Source organism: Hemiscyllium ocellatum, chromosome 8, assembly GCF_020745735.1.
Source record: "Hemiscyllium ocellatum isolate sHemOce1 chromosome 8, sHemOce1.pat.X.cur, whole genome shotgun sequence".
Lineage (NCBI taxonomy): Eukaryota > Metazoa > Chordata > Chondrichthyes > Orectolobiformes > Hemiscylliidae > Hemiscyllium > Hemiscyllium ocellatum.
The window spans coordinates 24,077,158-24,101,153 of NC_083408.1; the positions used below are offsets into that span (position 1 = coordinate 24,077,158).

At 42.9% G+C, this 23,996-nt stretch overlaps 1 protein-coding gene across 1 annotated transcript in view; it reads left to right on the forward strand.

Annotated features, from left to right (window-relative positions):
* LOC132818034 (BRD4-interacting chromatin-remodeling complex-associated protein-like) overlaps positions 1-23,996 on the forward strand; it is a 64,015-nt gene that overhangs the window by 35,807 nt on the left and 4,212 nt on the right. Inside the window, exons 7-9 of the mRNA XM_060828641.1 lie at positions 11,204-11,352; positions 18,597-18,691; positions 19,995-20,097. Coding sequence (XP_060684624.1) covers positions 11,204-11,352; positions 18,597-18,691; positions 19,995-20,097 — 347 coding nt within the window. The remainder of the gene's footprint in view (positions 1-11,203; positions 11,353-18,596; positions 18,692-19,994; positions 20,098-23,996) is intronic.

A 23,996-nucleotide genomic window follows, 5' to 3' on the forward strand; every position in this document is an offset into this window, starting at 1 on the left:
CAAATCAATTGCTGGGCTGATTTAACCAATTGAATACTTTTAGGGCCACCTAGTGGCCACTGCTACTAACCCAATGTTTTATTTAAGATGCCAGAAAGTTTCCACAGACTTTCAGACTTCTTCGGAAACTTACCCATCTTTAAACAACCCCCCCTTTTATAGTTATTTTTACTAACGGTGAAGACGGATCTTCTGTCTTGTTGATATGATTACCCATCTTTAAACAACCCCCCCTTTTATAGTCCTGACTCAAAACCTTTACTATTTAACAGTCCGTCAACACACAACAATCTACAGATTTCTGCAAACTCTCTCAACTTTCCAAAACCCTCGAGATTCCCATTATAAAATATCACGATACTTTCTTATTTTACAGAACAATTTACGTCCGACTCAGATTTTCTCGACTCTGAGAAAGTCCCTGACCTTCTCTTTCTCTTATTTCTAGGGTGCTTGACCCTATTTGGGTTCGCCTCTCAACTCTGTCCTCAGATCCCCTTAATGTAACGTTCTTGTTCTTGTGCTTAGTAATGTTTAGATTAGATTAGATTACTTACAGTGTGGAAACAGGACTTCGGCCCAACAAGCCCGCATCGACCCGCCGAAGCATAACCCACCCAGACCCATTCACCTAAATTTACCCCTTCACCTAACACTATGGGCAATTTAGCATGGCCAATTTACCTAACCTGCACATATTTGGATTGTGGGAGGAAACCGGAGCACCCAGAGGGAACCCACACAGACACGGGGAGAATGTGCAAACTCCACACAGAGAATCACCTGAAGCGGAAAATGAACCCGGGTCTCTGGCGCCGTGAGGCAGCAGTGCTAGCCATTGTGCCACCGTGCTGCCCACTTTACCTTGGTTGCTACCTCTCCCTCAATTTCTGCATCTACTGCCCTACTCCTTTAGTTCCCATCCCCCACCTCACTATTAAGTACCCTCCAAGGACATCAGTCCCGGTCCTGCCCAGGGATAACCCATCCAGTTTGTACAGGTCCCACCTTCCCAGAACCAGTCCCAATGTCCCATGAATCTGAAAGTCTCCCCCTCACATTTTCTTTTCAGCCACATGTTTATCTATCTGTCCTGCTGTTTTTGTTCTGACCAGTTCGTGGCACTGGTAGTAATCCTGAGTAACTATCTTTGAAGTCCTACATTTCAACTTTCTTCCTAGTTTTCTATATTCTGCTTTTAGCACTCGTGGGATGTGATGTTGCTGGCTGTCTAGCATTTATTGCACATCCCCAGTTGCCCTTAAAAAGGTGATGCTAAGCTGCCTTCTTGAATCATTTCATTCCAAATGCTGCATGTTCACCCACAATGCCCTTAGGAAGTGAATTCCAGGATTTTGACACAGCAACAGTGAAGGAATGGCGATATATTTCCAAGTCAAGATAGTGAATGGCTTGGGGAAGAACTTGCAGGCGATGGTGTACCCACATAGCTGCTGCCTTTTTCCTTCTCAATGGAAGTGGTCATGCAACTCAGAGTCTACATCTCTGCCAGCTGCCAACTTGTGGACAAACCAGTAGACAAGGGGGGTGGGGATGTGGCACAGTGGTAGTTGGGTGCACTGACCTTGACTCTGCTGAAACCAGGCATCAACTCACAGATACCTCCTACTGCCCGCAACCACGAACTCATTTCCGATCTCCAATCCATCATCTCCCAGACCATCCACAATCTCATCACCTCAGGGGATCGCCCACCCACAGCTTCCAACCTCATAGTTTGGGAATCCCGCACCCCCCAGTTCCACCTCCTACCTAAATCTCACAAACCTAACTGCTCCTGTCAACCCATCGTTTCAGCCTGCTCCTGCCCCACCGAACTTACCTCTCTGTACCTTGAAACCGTTCTGTCCACTTTGTTCCAGGATCTCCTCAAATACATTGGGGACATCACTCACATCCTCCACCTCCTCCATGAATTTTGTATCCCTGGCCTCCAACGCTTCATCCAGTCCCTGTACACATCTATCCACCATGAGAAAAGCCACCAAGCTCTCCATTTCTTCCTCTCCCGCTGATCCAACCAGTACCCTTCCACTGATGCACTCATTCAATCGGCTGAACTGGTTCTCACCTTCAACAATTTCTCCTTCAAATCCTAACACTTCCTCCTGACCAAAAGGGTAGCCATAGCACTCACTTGGACCCCAGCTATGCCCGCCTCTTTGTCGGGTACGTGGAGCAGCCCGTCTTCCGCAGATACATTGACACCGTTCCTCATCTTTCCCTCCGCTACATCAATGACTGTATCGGCAACACCTCGTGCTCCCATGAGGAGGTTGAACAGTTCATCAACTTCACTAACACCTTCCACCCTGACCTCAAGTTCACCTGGACCATCTTGAACACCTCCCTTTCCTTCCTGGTCCTCTACTTCAAACCCACCAACTCCCACAGCTATCAGGACTACAGCTCCTCCTGCCCTGCCTCCTGTAAAAATCAAGGTAAACACCCCATCTCTTCCCTTACGCCCAACTCCTCCACCTCTGCCACATCTGCTCCCAGGAGGATCATTTCCATCATAGACATCCCAAATGGCTTCCTTCTTCAAGGACCACAATTTCCCCTCCCATATAGTTGATATTGCCCTCCAGTGCATCTCCTCCACTTCCCACACCTCCGCCTGAGGATCTAAAATCTGGATTTCGGCTCTTGTCAGGAGCCATTGTTTTTACTAACAACAAAATGGCTTCTAAATGCAAGTAACGTAAAGTAACATAATAAAATGGCTTTTAGGCTGCAAATTAACACTCTATTTAAAATGGCTTTTCACCCTGCTAAAAGCTGCATTCCTGAGCTAACTGAATCAAAGATTAGCAGACAATGCTCCCTTCTCAGTATGGAATTAACCAAGCTAGATAGGACGTTACTAACTATCCTAGTTAACCTTGGAGACGCAGGTGCAGAGAGATAACATTTGCAAAACAACGTTGATTCCCAGGAAATATTATTAGGTCAACCCGCTGTCCATAATGTCATTTTATTCCACTTTATTGGATTTGCTCTGTAATTAAGGCTGTACTATTTCCGGAGAACCATATAAAAATTGTCATTGTTTCAAGCTATTTGCGCAGTTTGTCCAAGGAACACAGTAGCTTTTAACCTCTGTGTTGCTGGACAATCTGTGCCCAGCCAATACTGATTAAAGTGTGAAATCTTGCTGAAGCAGACTAAACTCCTAGTGTTTATTTGACTGATTGCAGAACCGAGAGATCCCTCCCAGGTGATCAAGATCTTCACGTCCTTGAACCCGACCCCTCCAATCCCAACAAGAACAGGAACCCTCTGGTCCTCACCTTCCACCCCACTAACCTCCAATACATTGCATTATCCTCCGCCATTTCCGCCACCTACAAACTGACCCCACCACCATGGATGTATTTCCTTTCCCACCCCTAACTGCATTCCGCAGAGATCATTCCCTCTGCGACTTTCTTGTTAGCTCCACGCCCTCCACCAATCCACCTTCCACTTCCGGCACCTTTCCCTGCCACCACAAGAAGTGCAAAGTCTGTACCCACACCTCCCACCTCACCTCTGTCCATGGCCCCAAAGGATCCTTCCACATCCGACAGAGATTTATGTGCATTTCCACACACATCATCTACTGTGTCTGTACTCTCAATGTGGTCTCCTCTACATCGGGGAGACAGGACACCAACTTGTGAAATGTTTTAGATAACATCTCTGGGGCACATGCATTCATCAACCCCACTTACCCCATGGCTGAGCACTTTAACTCCCTCTCCCACTCTGCCAACAACATGCAAGTCCTGGGTCTCCTCCACCACCAAACTCTAGCCACCCTATACCTGGAGGAAGAACGCTTTATCTTCTTCCTTGGGATCCTCCAACCACACAAGATCAATGAAGACTTCACCTGTTTCCTCATTTCTCCCCCCCCCCACCTTATCTCAGCTCCAACCTGGCACCACCCTCTTAAACTGTCCTATCTGTCCATCTTTCTTCCCACCTATCCACTCCACCCTCTGCTCTGACCTATCACCATACCCCCCACCTTCAACTACCTATCGCATTCACAGCTACCCTCCTCCACCCCCCCCAGATACCCACCCCCATTTATCTCTGAGCCTCCTTGGGCCATCCCCTCATTCCTCATGAAGAGTTCATGCTCGAGATGTCGACTTTCCTACTCCTTGGATGCTGCCTGACCAGCTGAGCTTTTCCAGCACCACACTTTTCCACACTGATCTCCAGCATCTGCAGTCCTCACTTTCTCCGAGTGCATTTGTAAGATGCTGTTTAAGGAACTTTGATGAACTTCTGCAGCGTATGCAATGCACACTGCTGCTTCTGAGTTTCAGTGGTGGAAGGAGTGGATTTTTGTGGATGATGCCAATCACGCAGGCTGCTTTGACCTGAATGGTGTCAAGCTTTCTGAGTGTTGTTGGAGATGCATTCATCCAAGAAAGTGGGGCGTATCCCATTACAGTCCTGACTCATACCTTGTGAATGGTAGAGAGAGGTTTTGGGGAATGAAGAGGTGAATTATTCACCACAGTATTCCTAGCCTCTGACCTGCTCTTGTAGCCATTATGTTGATGCGATGTGTCCAGTTGAGTTTCTGGTCAATGGTAAACGCATCCCCTCTACCCCCTCCCCCCTCCCTCCCCCCCTCCCCCCCAAGATAGCTGACAGTGGAGAATTCAGTGATGGTAATATCATTGAATGTCATGGGGTGGTGGTTAGATTGTTTCTTATTAGAGATGGTTATTGCCTGGCACTTGTTGGGTGCAAATGTTACTTTCCACGTGTAATCTCAAGCTTGAATATTGTCCTGGTCATGTTGCATTTGAACATGGAGTGCTTCAATGTCTGAGGAGCCATGACTAGTGTTGCACATTGTGCAATCATTGGCAAATGTCCTCACCTCTGAACTTATGATGGAAGATCTTTGATGAGACAGCTGAAGATGGTTAGGCCTCGGACACTCCCCTGAGGACCTCCTGCAGAGATGTCCAGGAGATGAGATGATAGCTCCAAAAACCTCAACCAATTTCCTTCATGCCATCTATTACTCCAACTCGTGGAGAGTTTGCGCTTTAATACCCATTGATTCCAGCTTTTCTAGGGTACCTTGATACCACACTCAGTTGATTGCAGCCTTGGTTTCAGGGGCTGTCACTCTCACCTCCCCTCTAGAATTCAGCTCTTTTGTCCATGTTTGAACCAAAGCTGTAATGAGGTCAGGAGCTGAGAGGCCCTGATGGAACCTAAACTGGGTGTCCCAGAGCAGGCACTGTTTAATAGCACTGTTGATGAAACCTTCCATCACTTTAATGATGATCGAGAGTGGACTGATGAGGTGGCAATAGGCTGGGTTGGATTTGATCTGCACTTTTTTGTACAGGATATACCTGGACAATTTTCCACACTGTCAGGTAAATGCCAGTGTTGTAACTGTACGGGAAGAGTCTTGCTAGGGGAGCTGCAAGTTCTGGAGCATGAGTCTTTACTACTATTGCCAGAATGTTGTCAGGGCCCATAGCCTTTGCAGTATGCAGTGACTTCAACTGTTTCTTGATATCACGTTGAGTAAATCAAATTCGTTGAAGATTTATATCTGTAATGCTAGGGACCACTGGAGGAAGCTGAGATGGATTATCCACTCAGCACTTCAAGCTGAAGATTGCTGTGAATGCTTCAGCTTGACCTTTTGCACTGAGGTGCTAGGCTCTTCCATCATTGAGTTATTTAATTATTTAATTGTCCACCACCATTCACAATTGGATGTGGCAGGACTGCAGAGCTTTGATCTGATCCATTAATTCTCAGATTATTCAGCTCTGTCTGTCATTTGCTGCTTTGTGCTGTTTGGCGTACAATTATTCTTGTTGGGCAACTTCACCAGGTTAACACCTCATTTTTAGATATGCCTAGTGCTGCACCTGGCATACCCTCCTACACTTTCCATTGAACCAGAATTATTCCCCTGGCTTGATTGTAATGCTTGAGTATGGGATATGCCAGACAGTGAGGTTATAGATTGTGCTGGAGTACAGTTCTGCTGCTGTTGATGGACCACACTACTTCATGGATGCCCAGTCTTGACTTGCTAGATCTGTTCGAAGTCTATCCCATTTAGCACGGTGATTGTGCCACACAACACAATGGAGGTTATTTTCAATGTGAAGGCAGGACTTCGTCTCTCCAAGGACTGTGCAACAGTCACTGTTACTGATACTGTCATGGATAGATGCATCAGATTGGGAAGGATGAGGTCAAGTATGCTTTTTCCTCTTGTTGGTTCCCTCAGCACCTGCCACAAACCCAGGCTAGCAGCTGCTTCCTTTAGGACTGGACCAGCTCGATCAGTAGTTCTGCTGCTAAGCCGCCCTCGGTATTGGATGTTGAAATCACCCAGGGTACACTTTGAACCATTGCCACCCTCAGTGCTTCCTTCATGTGTTGTTCAACATAAAGGTGTACTGATTCATCAGCCAAGGGAGGGCAGTAAATGGTAATCAGCAGGAATTTTCCTTGCCCATGTTTAACCTGAAGCCATGAGACATCATGGGTCTGGAGTCAATGTTAAGGACTTCAAGGGCAACTCTCTCCTGACTGTATACCACTGTGCTGCCACCTCTGCTGGATTTGTCTTGTTGGTGGGACAGGATATACCCAGGATCATGATGGTGAGGTCTGGGACATTGTTGATAAGATTTGATTCCATCATATGATTCCAGATATAGTCATACTGTTGCTTGGCTCATCCATGAGACAGCTCCCAATTTTGGCACTAACCACCAGATGTAAGTAAGGAGGACTTTTCAGGTTTGACAGGGCTACGTCTGCCTTTGTCTGTTCCAGTGCCTAGGGCAATGCCGGCTGATCCGACTGGCTTCATTTTTTTGTTGACACCTCATACAACTGAATGGCTTCCCAGGCCATTGCAGAGAGCTGTTGAGAATCAACCACATTGCTGTGGATCTGGAGTCACATAGAGGCGTGGCAAGGATTGGTAGTTTTTTTTAATTCATTTATCAGATAAGGGTGCGCTGACTAGTTCTGCATTTATTACCCATCCCAATTGGCCAAAAGCCATTTAAGAGGCTGCCACATTGCTGGGGCACTGGAGTCACATGTAGGCCAGATCAGGTAAGGATGGAAGATTTCGACTGAAGGCCATTAGTGACCAGATGGGTTTTACTGACAATCGGAAATGGCGCTGAGTAGATCTTAATTCCAGGTATTTTTTATTGCATTCAAATTCCACCATCTGCTTTGGTGGGTTTCGAACCCAGGTCCCCAGAGCATTGGCTGAGTTTCTGGATTAATAGTCTAGTGCTAATACCACTACTATCACCTCCCTGTTTCCTAGCCTCTGACTTATTCTTGTCTCTCCAGTATTTATATAGTGTGTCCAGTTTAGCTTCTAGTCAATTGTAACAATGAATTGTTAATAGTGGAGGATTCAGTGATAGAAATGTCATTGACTGTCAAGGGATGGTAGTTAGATTGGCTATGGATAATATAAAATTCCCTTGATGATTTGCACAGCAGAATGTATCTTTCTCCTTGGGCAGCATGATGGCTTAGTGGTTAGCATTGCTGCCTCACAGTGCCAGAGATCTGGGTTTAATAAGGGAATGGGTCTGGGTGAGCTAGTCTTCAGAGGGTCGGTATGGACCTGTTGGGCCAAAAGGCCTGTTTCCACACTGTAAGGATTCAGTTTTGTGATAATCACAAAAATTTCATTCCTGAGTTGATGTGAGGGAAACCTATATTTTGCTCAAACAGGCTAAGTAAGTGGTGCCTTGATATGAATAAACACCCAGCAGCATTAGCAACCTCACCTGGAATCATGACAGGCCAAAGGTTTTAATATTATTATATTTTGATAGATTGTTGCAGCTCTCCCAGTGATGGCTATTCACACAAGAATTCGACCACAAGTTACTGGGGGATATTGTGAAGAGTATCAGATGCCACTGTGGATTCACAGTGGACAAAATATTCGTTCAGTGTTAATTGATAGTATTCTTATCCTTAAGAAGAGAAGCCATCCAGTGAGTGAAGGGAATTATGTCCATTAGGCCTTGATCTATGTATGGCTGTGGTGTCTTCTAAAAAGCTTTGCATGTCATGACAGTCAGCATATTTGTAGACCTCTGGGGCTTCCTCTCCCACCACTTCTCTTCCAGGTTGTCCTTTTGGGTATTTGCCTTGATTTATTGTAACACTGTCTTTGTGACTGGTGACCTTGGTTCAGACACAGTGAGGACAGCTTGTTTCTGCTCAGGATGTCAAATATTTGAGCATTGTTTTCACTGAACCAGTGCTGGTGATGACAACGATTGAACCCAATGGAATGGATATAGGAGCCTAGGAAGGCTAACTCCTTTGATTTCATTGTTCAGGAATTGAGTTGGGCAGGTGAAGACTTTCAAGATTAGACATGAGCTAAACTTAGACTTCCTCCTCCGTTTGGGAAGCTTCAGGTGGAGATATCAATTTCGTCTTACTGGACATTTGGATCTTGGTGTTGTGATTGGGTATTCATCACTGATCAAATAAGTTAATGATCTGTCTAACGGACATCAGTCTCAAACAGGGATTGTGTGGCACACATATCCCTTAGACCTGAGCAATGACGTAATATCCAAGGTGCCGGTGTTTGATCCAAGTTGCTTATCCGTAGTTCTGTATTTGTCTTTCTGGTGGGAGTAAAAAATGAGGTCTGCAGATGCTGGAGATCACAGCTGAAAATGTGTTGCTGGTTAAAGCATAGCAGGTTAGGCAGCATCTCAGGAATAGGGAATTCGAAGTTTCGAGCATAAGCCCTTCATCAGGAATGAGAGAGAGTAGCCAAACAGGCTAAGATAAAAGGTAGGGAGGAGGGACTTGGGGGAGGGGCGATGGAGGTGGGATAGGTGGAAGGAGGTCAAGGTGAGGGTGATAGGCCGGAGTGGGGTGGGGGCGGAGAGGTCAGGAAGAGGATTGCAGGTTAGGAGGGCGGTGCTGAGTTGATGGAACCGACTGAGACAAGGTGGGGGGAGGGGAAATGAGGAAACTGGAGAAATCTGAATTCATACCTTGTGGTTGGAGGGTTCCCAGGTGGAAAATGAGGCGCTCCTCCTCCAGCCGTCGTGGAGAGGCTATCTGTGAAAGTGAGGCTAGGCTGACCACACTTTGTCACCATTTGAATTGGCCTTTCCCACCTCATTGTTCCCAATGGTTCCTCACCCAGGAATATGTAACACCCAATTTTAACACCTTTTCTTGAGCCAATTCTCTGTTGTCACCACAGCATTATAATTTCAAACAGCAATTTTTGTCCACAACTCTCCAACCTTATTTCCTCTACTCTGCATTCACATACATGCACAATAACCCTAATTTAGTCTTTATTTTTCACTTTCTTACTGTAATTTCACCTGCAGACGTGCTAATTGTCTGTGCTTGTGCCGGTTGCAAGTCTTAAATATTTAGTGACCCCTGGTCTCTAGTTCCCACAGCCCTGTCAAGTTACTGTAAAGCTTCCCAATGACACTAGCATAACAACATCAGTTGCAACAGTGTTCAGGTGCAACCCGCTTGGCTTTCATCTCACCACTAGGATTGTGAATTTTGGACTCCAGCAAAATTAAGTTTTGAGTAGCATGAGATTCCACCTGTACAATCAGTTTGAGTAAAAATAAGAAATAACAAAGAAGTGACTTTGAGTGTAGTTTATAAGCTCCCTAACAATAACTACACTGTATAATGGGGCAAATAGTTAGAAATAATGGGAGATTGTGACAAAGGTACAGCAATATTTATGAGTAATTTTAACTTATAAATGGGTGGACAAATCACATTGGCAGAAGTAGCCTGGAAGATGAGTTCATAGAAGGATAGCTTCTTAAGCAGCACATTCTAGATCCAACCAGAGAGCAGGCAGTACGAGGTCTGGTAAGTGAAATTAGAGTAGATTAATTAATTCACCAAGTAAACGTCTCTCCAGGTAACAGTGATCAGAACATTATTGAACTTCATTGTTTAAGGAAGAGAAAAGAGTAGGTCAAGACTAACGTTTCAAATTTCCAGAAGGGTAATTTGGAAATTATGAAGACAGAGCTGACTAAATGAATTGGGATAGGTCACAGAATCACAGGAATATTATGGAACAAAAAGAGGCCACTCAGCCCATCATGACTGTATTTGAGAGATTAATGCCAATCTCCTGACTTTTGCCCATTACACATCACTTAAAATCTCTGCCATTTCATTCTGGCTTCTTTTATTAGACAAAAACAGTTTCTCCTTATTTACTTTGCCCAACCTGTTCAGGATTTTGAAAACCTCAATCAGATTCCATCTCAAACTTCTTATCTCCAGGGAAAACATTCTCAGCTTCGGCCTATTCTCATAACTGAAATTTCTCATACCTGGAACAATGATAGTAAACTCTTTCTGCATTTCAGAATTCATCTTTTTCCTTTAATGTGGTGCCCAGAACTGTACATAATACTCTTGATGAGATCTAACAAGTATCTTATATAAGTTCTACATCGCCTTTGTACTCTATGCCCCTATTAATAAAGAACATTGTCTGCTCTATTTACTGTTCTCTCCACCTCTCCTGTTACTTTGAATAATCTTCTCACATGTAACCCCAGGTCCGTCTGCTGCTACAGCCCCTCTAGAATTGTAACCCCTATTTTATATTGTCATTCAAAATTATTCTGACAGAGGTACGTCACCTAATACTTTCTGCACTGAACCACCTATCTGCCCTCTCCACCAACTTGTCCATGTCCTTTTGGAGTTCCACAGTGTCATCCTCACAATTCACAGTTCTCCCAAGTTTAGTGTCATCTGCAGACTTAGAAATGGTCCCCTGCACACCAAGTTTTAGATCATTAATGCTAATAAGGGAAAATAAGGGTCCCAATACCAACCCCTCAGGAACTCCCCGACAAACCTTCAGTGCCTCTTCATCCCCAAATAGAGAAGATAGTGCTCATTGAATTTTTGGAAAAATGGAAAGAGAAAGCACGCAACCTGAGGGTGAACTAAAGCACTTTACAGACTCTGCAGTGCCTACAGATTAATCATTGCAATGTAGGAAATGTAGCAGCCAGTTAACACACAGCAAGATACTGCAAAGAGAAATGTGATGAATCGGATTTTCGGGGTTTCTTACTAACTGTTTCTCTCTTTTTAATTGTGGCACAAACAGATTACTTGAAAAATTCTACAAGGACCAGACCTCTGTCCTTCAGCCTGATTGCAACACTCCTTTTAATTCCTTTGAGGACACAGTATTCAGACTGCTGCCCTATCATGTATGTAAAGGGACACTACCAACTAATGTGGACTTTAACAAAGGTACTTTAAAACTGTCTTTTGCTACAGGATGGGGAGGAGCAAAGTGTGATGTGCCAGTGAACTGATGGGCAGTATGGTCTTTAATTATCCGGTTTGTTATGAACTCTGGAGAACTTTAGTCACTGTAAATATTAATTTCAATCACAGAACCACTTCAGGATTAATTACTAAACTAAAAATGACACACTTCTGATAAGTAGTGAGTAACAGGTTGATTTAACAACAAAATGATTCAGTCATAAAACTTTGAAATAAAGTGCTGCAGATTAACCATCCCTTTTGTATTGTGGGTGTAAAGGTCGTAAATGTTTGAGCTCCTACATAATCTACACTATAAGTACATCCAAGAGCTCCGCATATTCAGCAGTATTTCCTGAGGGTTCCTGCAGGCACTCACCTGTCCTCATCCTGCAAGTGGTCAATTGTTCATAAGCTTTGGGAGCATAATGAGGCTTTTTGTATCATCAAGTCTGCGCCAACATTCAACGAGATCATGACTGATCTGATTATCCAAAACTCCACCTGCCTGCCTTTTCTCCACAACTAATGCTTCCCTTACTGATTAAAGATCTGCCTCGGCTTTGAAAATACTTAACAACTCAATCCTTTTGCACAAAGAATTTCATAGATTAACAACATTCTGAGAGAAGAAATTCCTGTTATTTTCATTTTAAATGTGTGAGCCCTTACTCTGAGATTATGCTCTCTGGTCCCACACTGGGAAACAATCTTTCTGCATTTACCCTGTCAAGTCTTCTAAGAATGCCAAATGTTTCAATTTGTTCAATATTTTTCAATTTCTTATTGTTCTAAACTCCAGTGGGTACAGACTCAATGTGCTCAACCTCTCCTCTTAAGACAATCATTCCATACCTGGGATTAGCCTAGTGAGCCTTCTCTGGACTGCATCCAGTGTCAGGATACAATTCCTTCGTAACAGGGCCAAAACTCTTCAAGCTGTTATCTGACTAGAACCTTGTATAGTTTTAGCAAGACTTGCCTATCTTTATACTCATTCTCTTTAAAATAAAGACCAGCATTTTATTTGCCTTCCCTTTTACCATTGAACTTAGATACTTGCTTTTTTTGATCTATTCAAATGGACCACCAAATCCCTCTGTTCTCTATTTCTTTGCAGTCTTTCTCCATTTAAATAATACTCATCTCCTTTATTCTTCATGCCAAAGTGCATAACCTCACATTTCCCCACATTATGTTTCACCTGCCACTTACCTATCTACATCTCTCTGCAATCTCAATCTTCCCCTCTTGCCTTCCCACCTATTTTGTGTTATCCGCAGACATGACTATAGAACATTGTTTCCTCAAACAAGTTATTAATATATGTTATAATTACTTGTGGTCCCAGCATTGATCTACTAGTTACAGGCTGCTATCCCGAAAATGCCCCCATTACCCCAACTCTGTCTTCTACTAGTTTATCCATGCTAAAATATTATCCCCATACCACAGAGTCTTAGTAGCCTTATCAAATGCCTTCTGAGAATTCAAATATATTATATTCACTGGATTCCCTTAACCTGTCCTGCTTGTTACTTCCTCAGAGTAAATGTGTCAGGCATGAGTTTTCTCCTCATGAAGCCATGTTGACTCTGCTTGATTTTATAATATATTTCTAAATGCCTTGCTACGACTTTAAAATAAACTCTTGACATGTTTCCAGTAAAAAGATGTTAAGCTAACTGTCCTATAGTTAGTTTTTTTTGTCTCCTTTTGAATAAGGATGTTATGCTAGCAATTTTCCAATTATTCAGGACTTCTGGTGATAGGAGATTTTAATTTTCCCTGCATTGACTGGGATTCACTTAGAGTTCGAGGTCTGGATGGAGAAGAATGGAAGGACCATTCCGAAGGGTTTTCTAGAGCAGTATGTAAGTGGTCCAACTTGGAAAGGGGCCACACTGGACCTGGTGTTAGGAAATGAGACTGGCTAGGTGGTTGAAGTTTCAGACAGGGTTATTTGGGAATAGTGATCGCAATCCCATAAATTTTAGAATACTCATGGACAAGAGTGGTCCTAAAGGAAGAGTGCTAAATTGGGGAAGGCCAAGTCATCCCAAAATTTGGCAGGATTTGAGGAATGTAGATTGGGAGTAGCTGTTGAAGGGAAATCCACATTGAATATATGGGAGGCTTTTAAAGAGAGATTAATTAGAGTTCAGGAGAGATATGTTCCTGTGAAAATGAGAGATTGAAATGGCAAGATTAGGGAACCATGGGACTAGCTAAGAGGAAAAAGGATGCGTACATAAGGTCTAAGCGACTGAAGATAGATGAAGCTTTGGAAGAGTATTGGGAATATAGGATCAATCTGAAACGAGGAATTATGGGGGCTAAAAGGGGTCATGAGATATCCTTTGCAAGCAGGAAACCACCAAAGCCTTTTATTCACATATAAGAAGCAAGAGGGTAACTAGGGAAAGGGTTGGCCTACTTAATGACAAAGGAGGAAAGATAATGTGTGGAGTCAGAGAAAATGGGTGAGATTCTTAATTAGTACTTTTCTTCGGTATTCACTGAGGAGAGGGACATGACGGATGTTGAGATTAGGGATAGATCTTTGATTACTCTAGATCAAGTTGGCATAAGGAGGTTGGAAGTGTTGTGTACTCTAAAAGGCATTAAGGTGGACAGATTCCCAGGAACGGATGGGATCTATCCCAGGTTACTGAGGGAAATAAGAGAGGAAATAGCTGGGACTTTAATAGATATCTTTGCAGCATCCTTGAACACAGGGGAGGCCCCAGAAGACTGGAGGATTGCTAATGTTGTCCCCTTGTTTAAGAAGGGTAGCGGGGATAATCCAGGTAATTACAGACCTATGAGCCTGATGTCAGTGGTAGGGAAGCTACTGGAGAAGATACTAAGGGGTAGGATATATACCATTGGGAAGAAAATGGGCTTCCATGTGATAGGCAGCACGGTTTTATGCAAGGAAGGTCATGTCTTACAAACCTGATGGAATTCTTTGAGGAGGTGACAAGGTTGATTGATGAGGTAAGGGATGTAGATGTCATATATATGGACTTTAGTAAGGCATTTGATAAAGTTCCCCTTCTGGTAGGCTAGTGAGAAAGGTGACGTTGCATGGGGTCCGGGTGTTCTAGCTAGATGGATAGAGAACTGGTTGGGCAACAGGAGACAGAGAGTAGTAGTGGAAGGGAGTCAATCCAAATGGAGACCTGTGACCCTTGGTGTCCCACAGGGATCCGTGCTGGGACCACTGTTGTATGTGATATACACAAATGATTTGGAGAAAGGTGTAGGTTGCCTCATTAGCAAGTTTGCAGATGACACTAAGATTAAAACTCACCTTCATCAGGTGATAGGAGCGTCGCTCCAAAAGCTTGTGTGCTTCCAATTAAACCTGTTGGACTATAACCTGGCATTGCATGATTTTTAACTTTGTACACCCCAGTTCAACACCGGCATCTCCAAATCATGACACTAAGATTGGTGGAGTAGCAGATAGTGAAGGGGACTGTCAGAGAATACAAATGTGTTGCTGGTCAAAGCACAGCAGGCCAGGCAGCATCTCAGGAATAGAGAATTCGACGTTTCGAGCATGCTCGAAACGTCGAATTCTCTATTCCTGAGATGCTGCCTGGCCTGCTGTGCTTTGACCAGCAACACATTTGCAGCTGTGATCTCCAGCATCTGCAGACCTCATTTTTTACTGTCAGAGAATACAGCAGAATATAGATAGATTGGAGAGTTGGGCAGAGGAATGGCAGATGGAGTTCAATCCGGGCAAATGCGAGGTGATTCATTTTGGAAGATGCAATTCCGGAGTGAACTATACAATAAATGGAAAAGTCCTGGGGAAAATTGAAGCACAGAGAGATCTGGGTGTTCAGATCCATTGAACCCTGAAGGCGGCAATGCAGCTCAGCAGAGTGTTCAAGAAAGCATATGGCATGCTTTCCTTCATCGGACGAGGTATTGAGTACAAGAGTTGGCAGGTCATGTTACAGTTGTATAAGACTTTGGTTCAGCCACATTTGGAATACTGCAAACAGTTTTGGTCACCACATGACCAAAAGGATGTGGATGCTTTGGAGAGGGTGCAAAGGAGGTTCACCTGGATGTTGCCTAGTGTGGAGGGTGCTAGCTATGAGGAGAGGTTGAGTAAATTAGGATTATTGTCATTGGAAAGAAGGAGGTTGAGAGGGGATCTGATTGAGGCCAGAGTGGAGGACTCAATTACTTGGGGTCACAAGTTCAAAGTGAGAGGGGACAAGTTTAGGGGAGATATACATGGAAAGTTCTTCGCACAGAGGGTGGTGGGTGCCTGGAATGCATTGCCAGCGGAGGTGTTGGGAGTGGGAACTATTACGTCATTTAAGATGTATCTAGTCAGATACATGAATGGGCAGGGAGCTAAGGGATGCAGACCCTTAGAAAATAGGTGACAGGTTTAGATTGAGGATCTGGATTGGTGCAGGCTTAGAGAACCAAAGGGCCTGTCCCTATGCTGTAATGTTCTTCGTTCTTTGTTCTTCAGAATCTAAGGAACCATGAAAGATTACTATAGTGTATCACTATCTCTGTAGTTACTTTCTTTAAATTTTAGGATTCAACTTATCGTGTCCAGGGTACTTATCAGCCTTTGGCCCTATTAGTTTCCCTCATACTTTTTATTTAGTATGTTACTATATTTATTTCTTGTGAACTATCCCCTTAGCCCCTTGAACATTTAGTAATTTTGACATGCTACTGATGTATTTGTCTGTGAAGACTGATGCAAAGTATTTTTTATTTATTGCCCATTATTATTTCCTCAGCCTCACTCTCTAAGAGGCCGATGTTTATTTGGTAGAATCAGCCAAATTTCTAAGGAATTGGAGTTACATGCAGGCCAGACTGAGTAAGGATGATAGATTTCCTTCCCTAAAGAACAATAGTGAACCATTTGGATATTTACAACAAATGACAATGGTTACACTAGATTGGCCTTTTATATTGTTGAATTCAGATTTCATCACCTGCCATGGCAAACTCAAACTCATGTGCCCAGAACATTAGCCTGGGTTCTGGATTGTTAGCCCAATGACCACTATGCCATTGCTTCCCTCACCTGCTTCCAACACATTTACATCTTTCTTTTAACAAGGAGACCTGTGCTGCACACAGTACTCAGATGTGGTTCCGCCAGTGCCCCATGTAACTGAAGCATAATCTCCTTACTTTTATATTCAATTCCCCTTGCAATAAATTATGACATTCTATTAGTTTTCCTTATTACTTGTTGTACCTGCATGCTGACCTTTTATGATTCATACATTAGGAAACCCAAGTTCCTCTCACTAAAATACCTTTACATTCTTCCTGCCAAAATCGACACCCTTTCCTTTCTTCCTTCCTCACATGTCTTAACTGTTTTACCCTTAATCTGGTCTATGATAATGTGCCACCATTGTTGTTTGTGGTAGCAAGTTGCACATACCTGCCTCTGACGGGGTCAATTCTTCTGAATTCATTTTGTATTAATGACTGTCAGTCTTGTGTTGATGGCCTCTGGTTTTTGATTGTCCCACAAGAATTGTACAGTACTCTTGGTTTAAAGAGGAAGCGCTGGAGGTGTGTGAAAATATATAGATAAATGAACCTCCAGGACCCATTCAAGTGTATTCAAGGACATTGTGGGAAGTTAGGGAGGAAATTGCAGGGCACCTAACAGAAATATTTGATTCATCTATAAATGTAGATGAAGTAACAGAAGATTGGAGGGTGCCTAATGTTGTGTTATTGTTTAAGAAAGGTTGTAAGGAGAAGCCTGGGAATTAAGACCTGTGACTCTGACATGAGTGGTGGGCTAAGTTGTTGGAAGTGATTCTGAAAGATAGGATTTACATGCATTTGGAAACAAGGATTGATTCGGGATAGTCAGCATTGTTGTGTGCGAGGAAAATGCCATCTCACAAACTTGGTTGAGTCTTTTTAATGAAGTAACCATAATGATCGAGGGCAGAGCAGTGGACATTGTTTAATTGGACCTTGGCAAGGTGCTGCATGGTAGACTAATTAGGAAAGTTAGATCACACGGGATTCAGGGTGAGTTTGCCAATACAAAATCGGCTTTTTGGCAGGAGACAGGGGGTGATTGTGGTGGAGGATTTATTTTGGAGTGGAGGCTTATGACCAGCAATTTTCCATAGGGATCAGTTCACTCTTGTTTATAATTTATATAACTCAGTTGGATGAGAATATAGGAATCATGGTTAGCAAGTTTACAGATAATACCGAAATTGGTGGTATGGTGAACATTGAGGAAAGTTATTTAAGATTAGAGAGAGAACATGATCAATTGGGTCAGTTGGCTGAGGAGTGGCAGATGGAGTTTAATTTGGATAAATGTGAGGTATTACATTTCGACAGGGTGGTTAAGAAGATATTTAGCACACTTGCCCCTTTGAGTATAGGGGTTGGGATATACCATTGAGGTTTTACAGGACTTTTACAGTTAAGGCCTTTTCTGGAGTACATATGCAATTCTAGTTGGCCTCTTATAGGAAGTAAATTACTAAACTGGAGTGGTTTCAGAAAAGATTTACCAGAGTGTTGCTGGGAATAGATGGTTGGACATATAAAATAGATTGGAAAAACTAGGACGTTTTTCACTGGAGTGTGGGAGATTGAGGGGTGACCTTATTGAGATTTATAAAATTGAGGGGCATAAATAAGGTCGCGAGGGTGGTGGAGTTCAAAACTAGGGGGCATACTTTTAAGATGAGAGGAGAAAAATTTAAAAAGAAAATGAGTGGTTTGTATTTGGAATGGAATGCCAGAGAAAGTGATGGATGCAGGTACAGTTACACTGTTTAAAAGCCATTCAGATAAGTTCACGAATATGAAAGATTTGGATGGATGTGGACCAAGTGCAGGCAGGTGGGACTAGTTTAGTTTGGTAACATGTTTGGCATGGATTGGTTGGACCGAAGGTTCTGTTCTATGCTGTATGACTCTATAAGAGTTGGTCTGACATTATACATGAGCTCACTTGAGATTAAAAGGGGACAGAAACCCACAAATATCAGAAACCTGGATGAAGTGTAGTTTATATTGTATACAAACAGACACAAGAATGAGCTATCTCCATTAGTCCAAATCTACATTATTCCAAATCTTCATGAGTCCAAAACATAAAGCTCATTGAAGTTCACAAGATTAGGCTTGAATATTTTTATAGTTTTCTCACTGTCCATCTGATTCTTCTCTCCCAGTGGATGAAGAGTTTGAGGTCATATCAACGCAACTCCTCAAACGAACGCAGGTCATGCTGAACAAATACCGTCTGTTGCTCTTTGAAGAATCTAGGGTAAGGTGTTCATGTTGCGTTAACTACACAACTCTGTGCAAATGGGATCCAAAATGTACGGCAGCATTCCAGGCCATTGGATGGTCTGCAAGTACTTTGACCCACTGGTCCTCCTTCATGTGAAGGCAGCGAGTGTTGCTCAGTGACTTCAGCAGAGATGAAGGGAATGGGGAGGGAGAAAACAAAAAACCATCATTGATTAGCTGAATCCAGTTCTCAGTCAGTATTAACACAAACCAATTCATATTAACCAGTAGAAATCGGTAGATAGTGAGCAAAAGTACCAGCCATAACTGTTTTTTTCCTCCCCATCTCTAGCAATCTTACCTTTCGCAATTTGCCGTTAATTCCAAGGTTTAATTTGTTAAATTATAAGGAGCAGTTTGGAAGGATGAGAATGCATTGGAGAGAGTGTGGAAGTGGTTCCATGAGAATGTTCCAGGAATAAGAAACTTTTGCTATGAAGGAAGCTTTCTACAGTTTGGGATTATTATCCTTGGAGGGGAGAATGTTAAAAGTAGATTAGACAGAATTTTTCAAAATCATGGAGGGTCAGGACAGAGTGGATCAGGAGAACTTTTCCCATTCATAAATGCATCGAGAACCAGAAGGCACAGTTTCAAGGTGTGTTGTCAATGAAGCAAATATGACATAAGAAAAAATATCAGTCAGGCTTTGGAATGCACTGCCTGGAAGTGTAGTGGGGGCAGATTCAACTGAGGCATTCAAAACCACTTTGGATGATTATTTAAACAGAAGCAGTGCTGAGGGTTTCAAGGGAAAAAGCCAAGAGGTGCAAAGTTAAATGCTCAGTCAGCCAGTGCAAGCACAATGGGCTAAATGCTCTCCCTCTGTTGCACTGTAATGAGAAAACAAAAAGCCCTTGAGTTTAGAAGGTCAAGGGGTTATCTGACTGAGGTGTTTGAAATGTAAAAAGATTTCATACTGGAGATAGAAAGTTTCCTGCGGAAGGAAGGTGAAGGTACAATCTTAAATACAAGCTGGGCCACTCAGGAGGAATATCAAGATGGGTATCTTCGCAGCACTGATAGTGAAAATCTGAACTTTCTGAAAGTTATTGAAAGGGCTGGAAGGGAACAAGTTGAACATTTCAGAAATGAGCAATGATAACTCGTTGTTGGTGAATGGTATCAAGGGACATGGAGCAAGGTTGGGGGAATGGGGTTGAAGTATGACAGTGCCCTGATCTAATTAAAGGAGAACATACTGGAGGGGCTGAATGACCTCTGTGATTCCAAATCCTGCAGCTTAACCAATTTGTTCTTTTCTTTTGTGTTATCAGAGGACAAACCCCTCATCTGAGATGGTGATGATCGATCGAATGTTTATTCAAGAGGAGAAGGTGGCCTTCTTGGAAGCTAAACAATTGGCCAAAAACAATCCTGGTGAGATGCCCCTTGAAATTTCCAATCAGTAGCAAATGTACAAGACAGGAGTTAGTGCTTATACACAGTTTAAAACTGGCAGGAGTCTGCAATCGGGAGAGAATAACTCCCTTGTTTGTAGCCAGAGTTTATACATTTCTGCAGCACGTCAATTGGTGAAATGATGCAGATTTGACAGGAGGTAACATTTTAGAAACATGGGACTCCATTGTTTAACATAATCATGGCTGATCTTAGTCACAGAGTCATACAGCACAGAAATAGACCCTGTATCCAACTCATCCATGCTGACCAAGTTTCCCAAACTAAACTAGTCCCACTTGCCTGCATTTGGTGCATGTCCTTCAAAACCTTTCCTATGTACCTATTCTAATGTCTTTTAAATGTCATAACTGTACCTGCATTACTGCTTTCTCTGGCAGTTCATTCCACATAAAAACTACCCTGTATGTGAAAAAGTTGCCCCTCAAATCCTTTTTAAACCTTCCTACTATCACTTTAAAAAAATGCTGTTTAGTTTTGAACTCCCCCACCATAGGGAAAAGGCCTTTATGTTCCTCATTACTTTATAAACTTCTGTAAGGTCACCCCTCAACCTTCCACGCTCCAGTTTACTGGTCTCAGCTGCACTCTCCTGCCTGCTTCCCATGGCCCTTTATCCCACTTTTCATCAGAAACATATTGATTTATTTCTTGAGTCTGTTGATTGATTCTGCCTCCACTGCACTTTGGGGGCAGTGAGTTCCATAGATTCACAAGCCTCTGAGAGAAGTGGTTTCTCTAATCTCAATTTTGAACCTACCTGCTCTCACTCTACATCTATGACCTCTTGATCGAGACTGTCACACAAGAAGAAACATCTGTTCAAAGATGACCTTATCAATCCCCATTAGTATTTTATATACCTCAGTCAGATTCCCACCCCTCATTCTTCTGAACTCCAGCAAGTACTAGCCCAACCTATTCAATCGCTCCTCATATGACAGTCTTTCATCCCTGGAATCAACTTGGTGAATCTCCCCTGAACTGCCTCCAGTGCCACCACATCCTTCCTCAGGTAAGGAAACCAAAACTGGATACAAACATTCCAGGTGTGGTTTCACCAATGCCACATATAATTTTAACAGCACTTCTTCACTTTAAAATTCAGTCCTTTTGCAATAATTGCCAGATTCATTTTCTGCATATCATGCACAAGGACACCAAATCCTTCTGCACTGACCCACTTTGAATATGCTTCCCATTTAAATAATAATTTGACCTTTTATTTTTTTCTACCAAACTGGACAACCTCGCACTTAGCCATATTAAATTCCATCTGCCAGATTCTGACCGGTTCTCCTAGCTTTTCATCACAGCCTGCTTTTCCAATTATTTTAGTATTATCCATGAATTCTGCAATGTTACACTCTGCCCCTGCTTGAATTCATTTATACAGATTGTAAATAGTTGTGGTCCAAGAATTGAACCTTGCGGCACCCCATTAGTTACAGTTTGCCATCCAGAGAAGGAACCATTCATATCGACCCTCTATTTTCTGTCAGTGAGCCAATCCTGTATCCACGCCAGTACTCTACCCTTAACCACCATGGATCTAACCTTCTGGATCAGTTGTTTATGCAGCACCTTGTCAAATGCCTTCTGGAAGTCTAGATATACAACATACATACAGGACAAGACCTGTTATAGCAGAATAGCAGAGAGAGCAGCAATTATTGTGAACATTGCCCAGGCTTGCCTTACTATTTAGATCTTAAACAACACTCCCAGAGTATCTTCGAATAACAATGGTGATAGCTAGACAATATGTTGCAGCTAACCCGAGAATGCAACTTTAAAAAGAAGGGTTTTGTGATTTACACATGAAAGAAGTGAAACTATCACTGTATTCTAACAGATGAAAGGCTTAACAGACAATCAATTTTTCAATGTATAATTGCAGTTACATCACACTGCAAATTCTTGCTATAAATTCTGTGTTACGATCGAGCCCTCCACAATCACCTGATGAAGGAGCGTCGCTCCGAAAGCTAGTGTGCTTCCAATTAAACCTGTTGGACTATAACCTGGTGTTGTGTGATTTTTAACTGTGTACACCCCAGTCCAACACCGGCATCTCCAAATTTAGATTAATTTAGGATATCTGGTTGTTATGGACGAGATGGACCAAAGGGCCTGTTTCCATGCTGAACTTCTCTATGACTTGATGACCAGTTCCCCATTATTCACCTTACCGGTTACATTATCAAAGAACTCCAGCAAGTTTGTCAAGCATGACTTACCCTTCATGAAACTCTACTGACACTGGTGAATTAAGCTTTGCTTTTTGAAGTGTTCAATTATCTCCTCCTTTATGGTTGACTCCAGCAATTTCTGCACTACAGAGGTCAAACTAACTGGTCTACAGTTCCCCACTTTTGTCTGTCTCCTTTTTTGAAACATTAGCATGTTTCCAATCCACTGATACGTTTCCAGAATCAAGTAATTTTGGAAAATCACAACTTATGCATCCATTATCTCTGTTGCCACGTCCTTGAATACCCTCGGGTGCAGTCCATCAACTCATGGGCACTTATCACCTTTTAATCCCATCAGTTGATTTCTTCTTAGTTATAATAATTTCACCAGATCGTGGGTGCTTCCAAACTCTTAACTGCAGGACAATACCTCTGACAGTGCAGCACTCCCTCAGCACTGCATTGGGGTGTCAATTTAGATTTTGTGCTCAGTCTCTGGAGTGGGTCTTGAACACACACAGCCTCAGAGCAAGAGTGCTCCTAATGATTATACACACACACACACCCACACACACACATTGCAGGCATGAAAAGAGTGATTGACAGCTGATCAAATCTTAAATGTAAAAATTGAGACAGGGCAAAATAATTTCAAAATACATTGGGAAGAGTCAGAGCAAAACAGAAACTGCTGGGGAAACTCAACAGGTCTGGTAGGATCAGTGGGTGGAAAGCAGGTTAATGTTCTGAGTCAGGTGACTCTTCATTGGAACTGGAAGGTAGGAAAATGTGGTACTTATGCTGAAGGTGAGGTGCAGAGAGGGTGGGAGGAGAAGTGAGCAGTTAGGTAGTGTTGGAGCCAAGTGACAAAGGGTAGGTAAACAACAGGTTATTGAGAGTAGGCTGGGACAGTAGAGAAGCTGAAAAGTGATCATGAGAACTAAGTGTAGAAGAGAATGGGTTGGCTTCATTAGAACTCCTCAATTAAATCTCCAGTGATTCTCTCCTCAACCCCCTCTGCTCTGAGGTAAATAATCTCAGTTTCCTCCGTCCTTCTTCTCTGGTATCATTCCGGTAGATCGCCACTACAGTCAGCTGATAATTAGAGTGGCTCCTTCTCTGAGGCACCTACGTTCATACTTCAAACGAAGGTTCAGTGTCACAATGATATAGTCACTCAGTTCTTCAGGCCTTACTGGCAGGGTTCATGCTTGGGCAGTACGTGGACTGTATGAGGTATGGGACACATGGATGAGGTGTGGGACAGTCCTTGCTACCTTTATTCTCTTGTGGGATGTGGATGTCACTGGCTGGCCAGAATTTATTGCCTGTCCCTAACTGCCCTTGAATATAAAGGCTTGATAGGCTATTTCAGAGGGCAATTGAGAGTCACCTTCATTGCTGTGAGCCTGTAGTCATGTATAGGTCAGACCAGGTGAGGATGGCAGATTTGCCTGAAGGAACATTAATGAACCAGATTTGGGAATATTCCCTAGCAAGAGGTACTGTTTATCTCGAAAGACAAGAAGGGAATATTGTGTACAAGAAAAGATTTTTTTAAAATCATTAGCTCAGAAATTGTCACCTAAAAGTTTAATTCAGTCTCCTTTGTGACATCTAGACTTGACTAACCCACTGTTTTACTAGTCACCTCCCACCTAG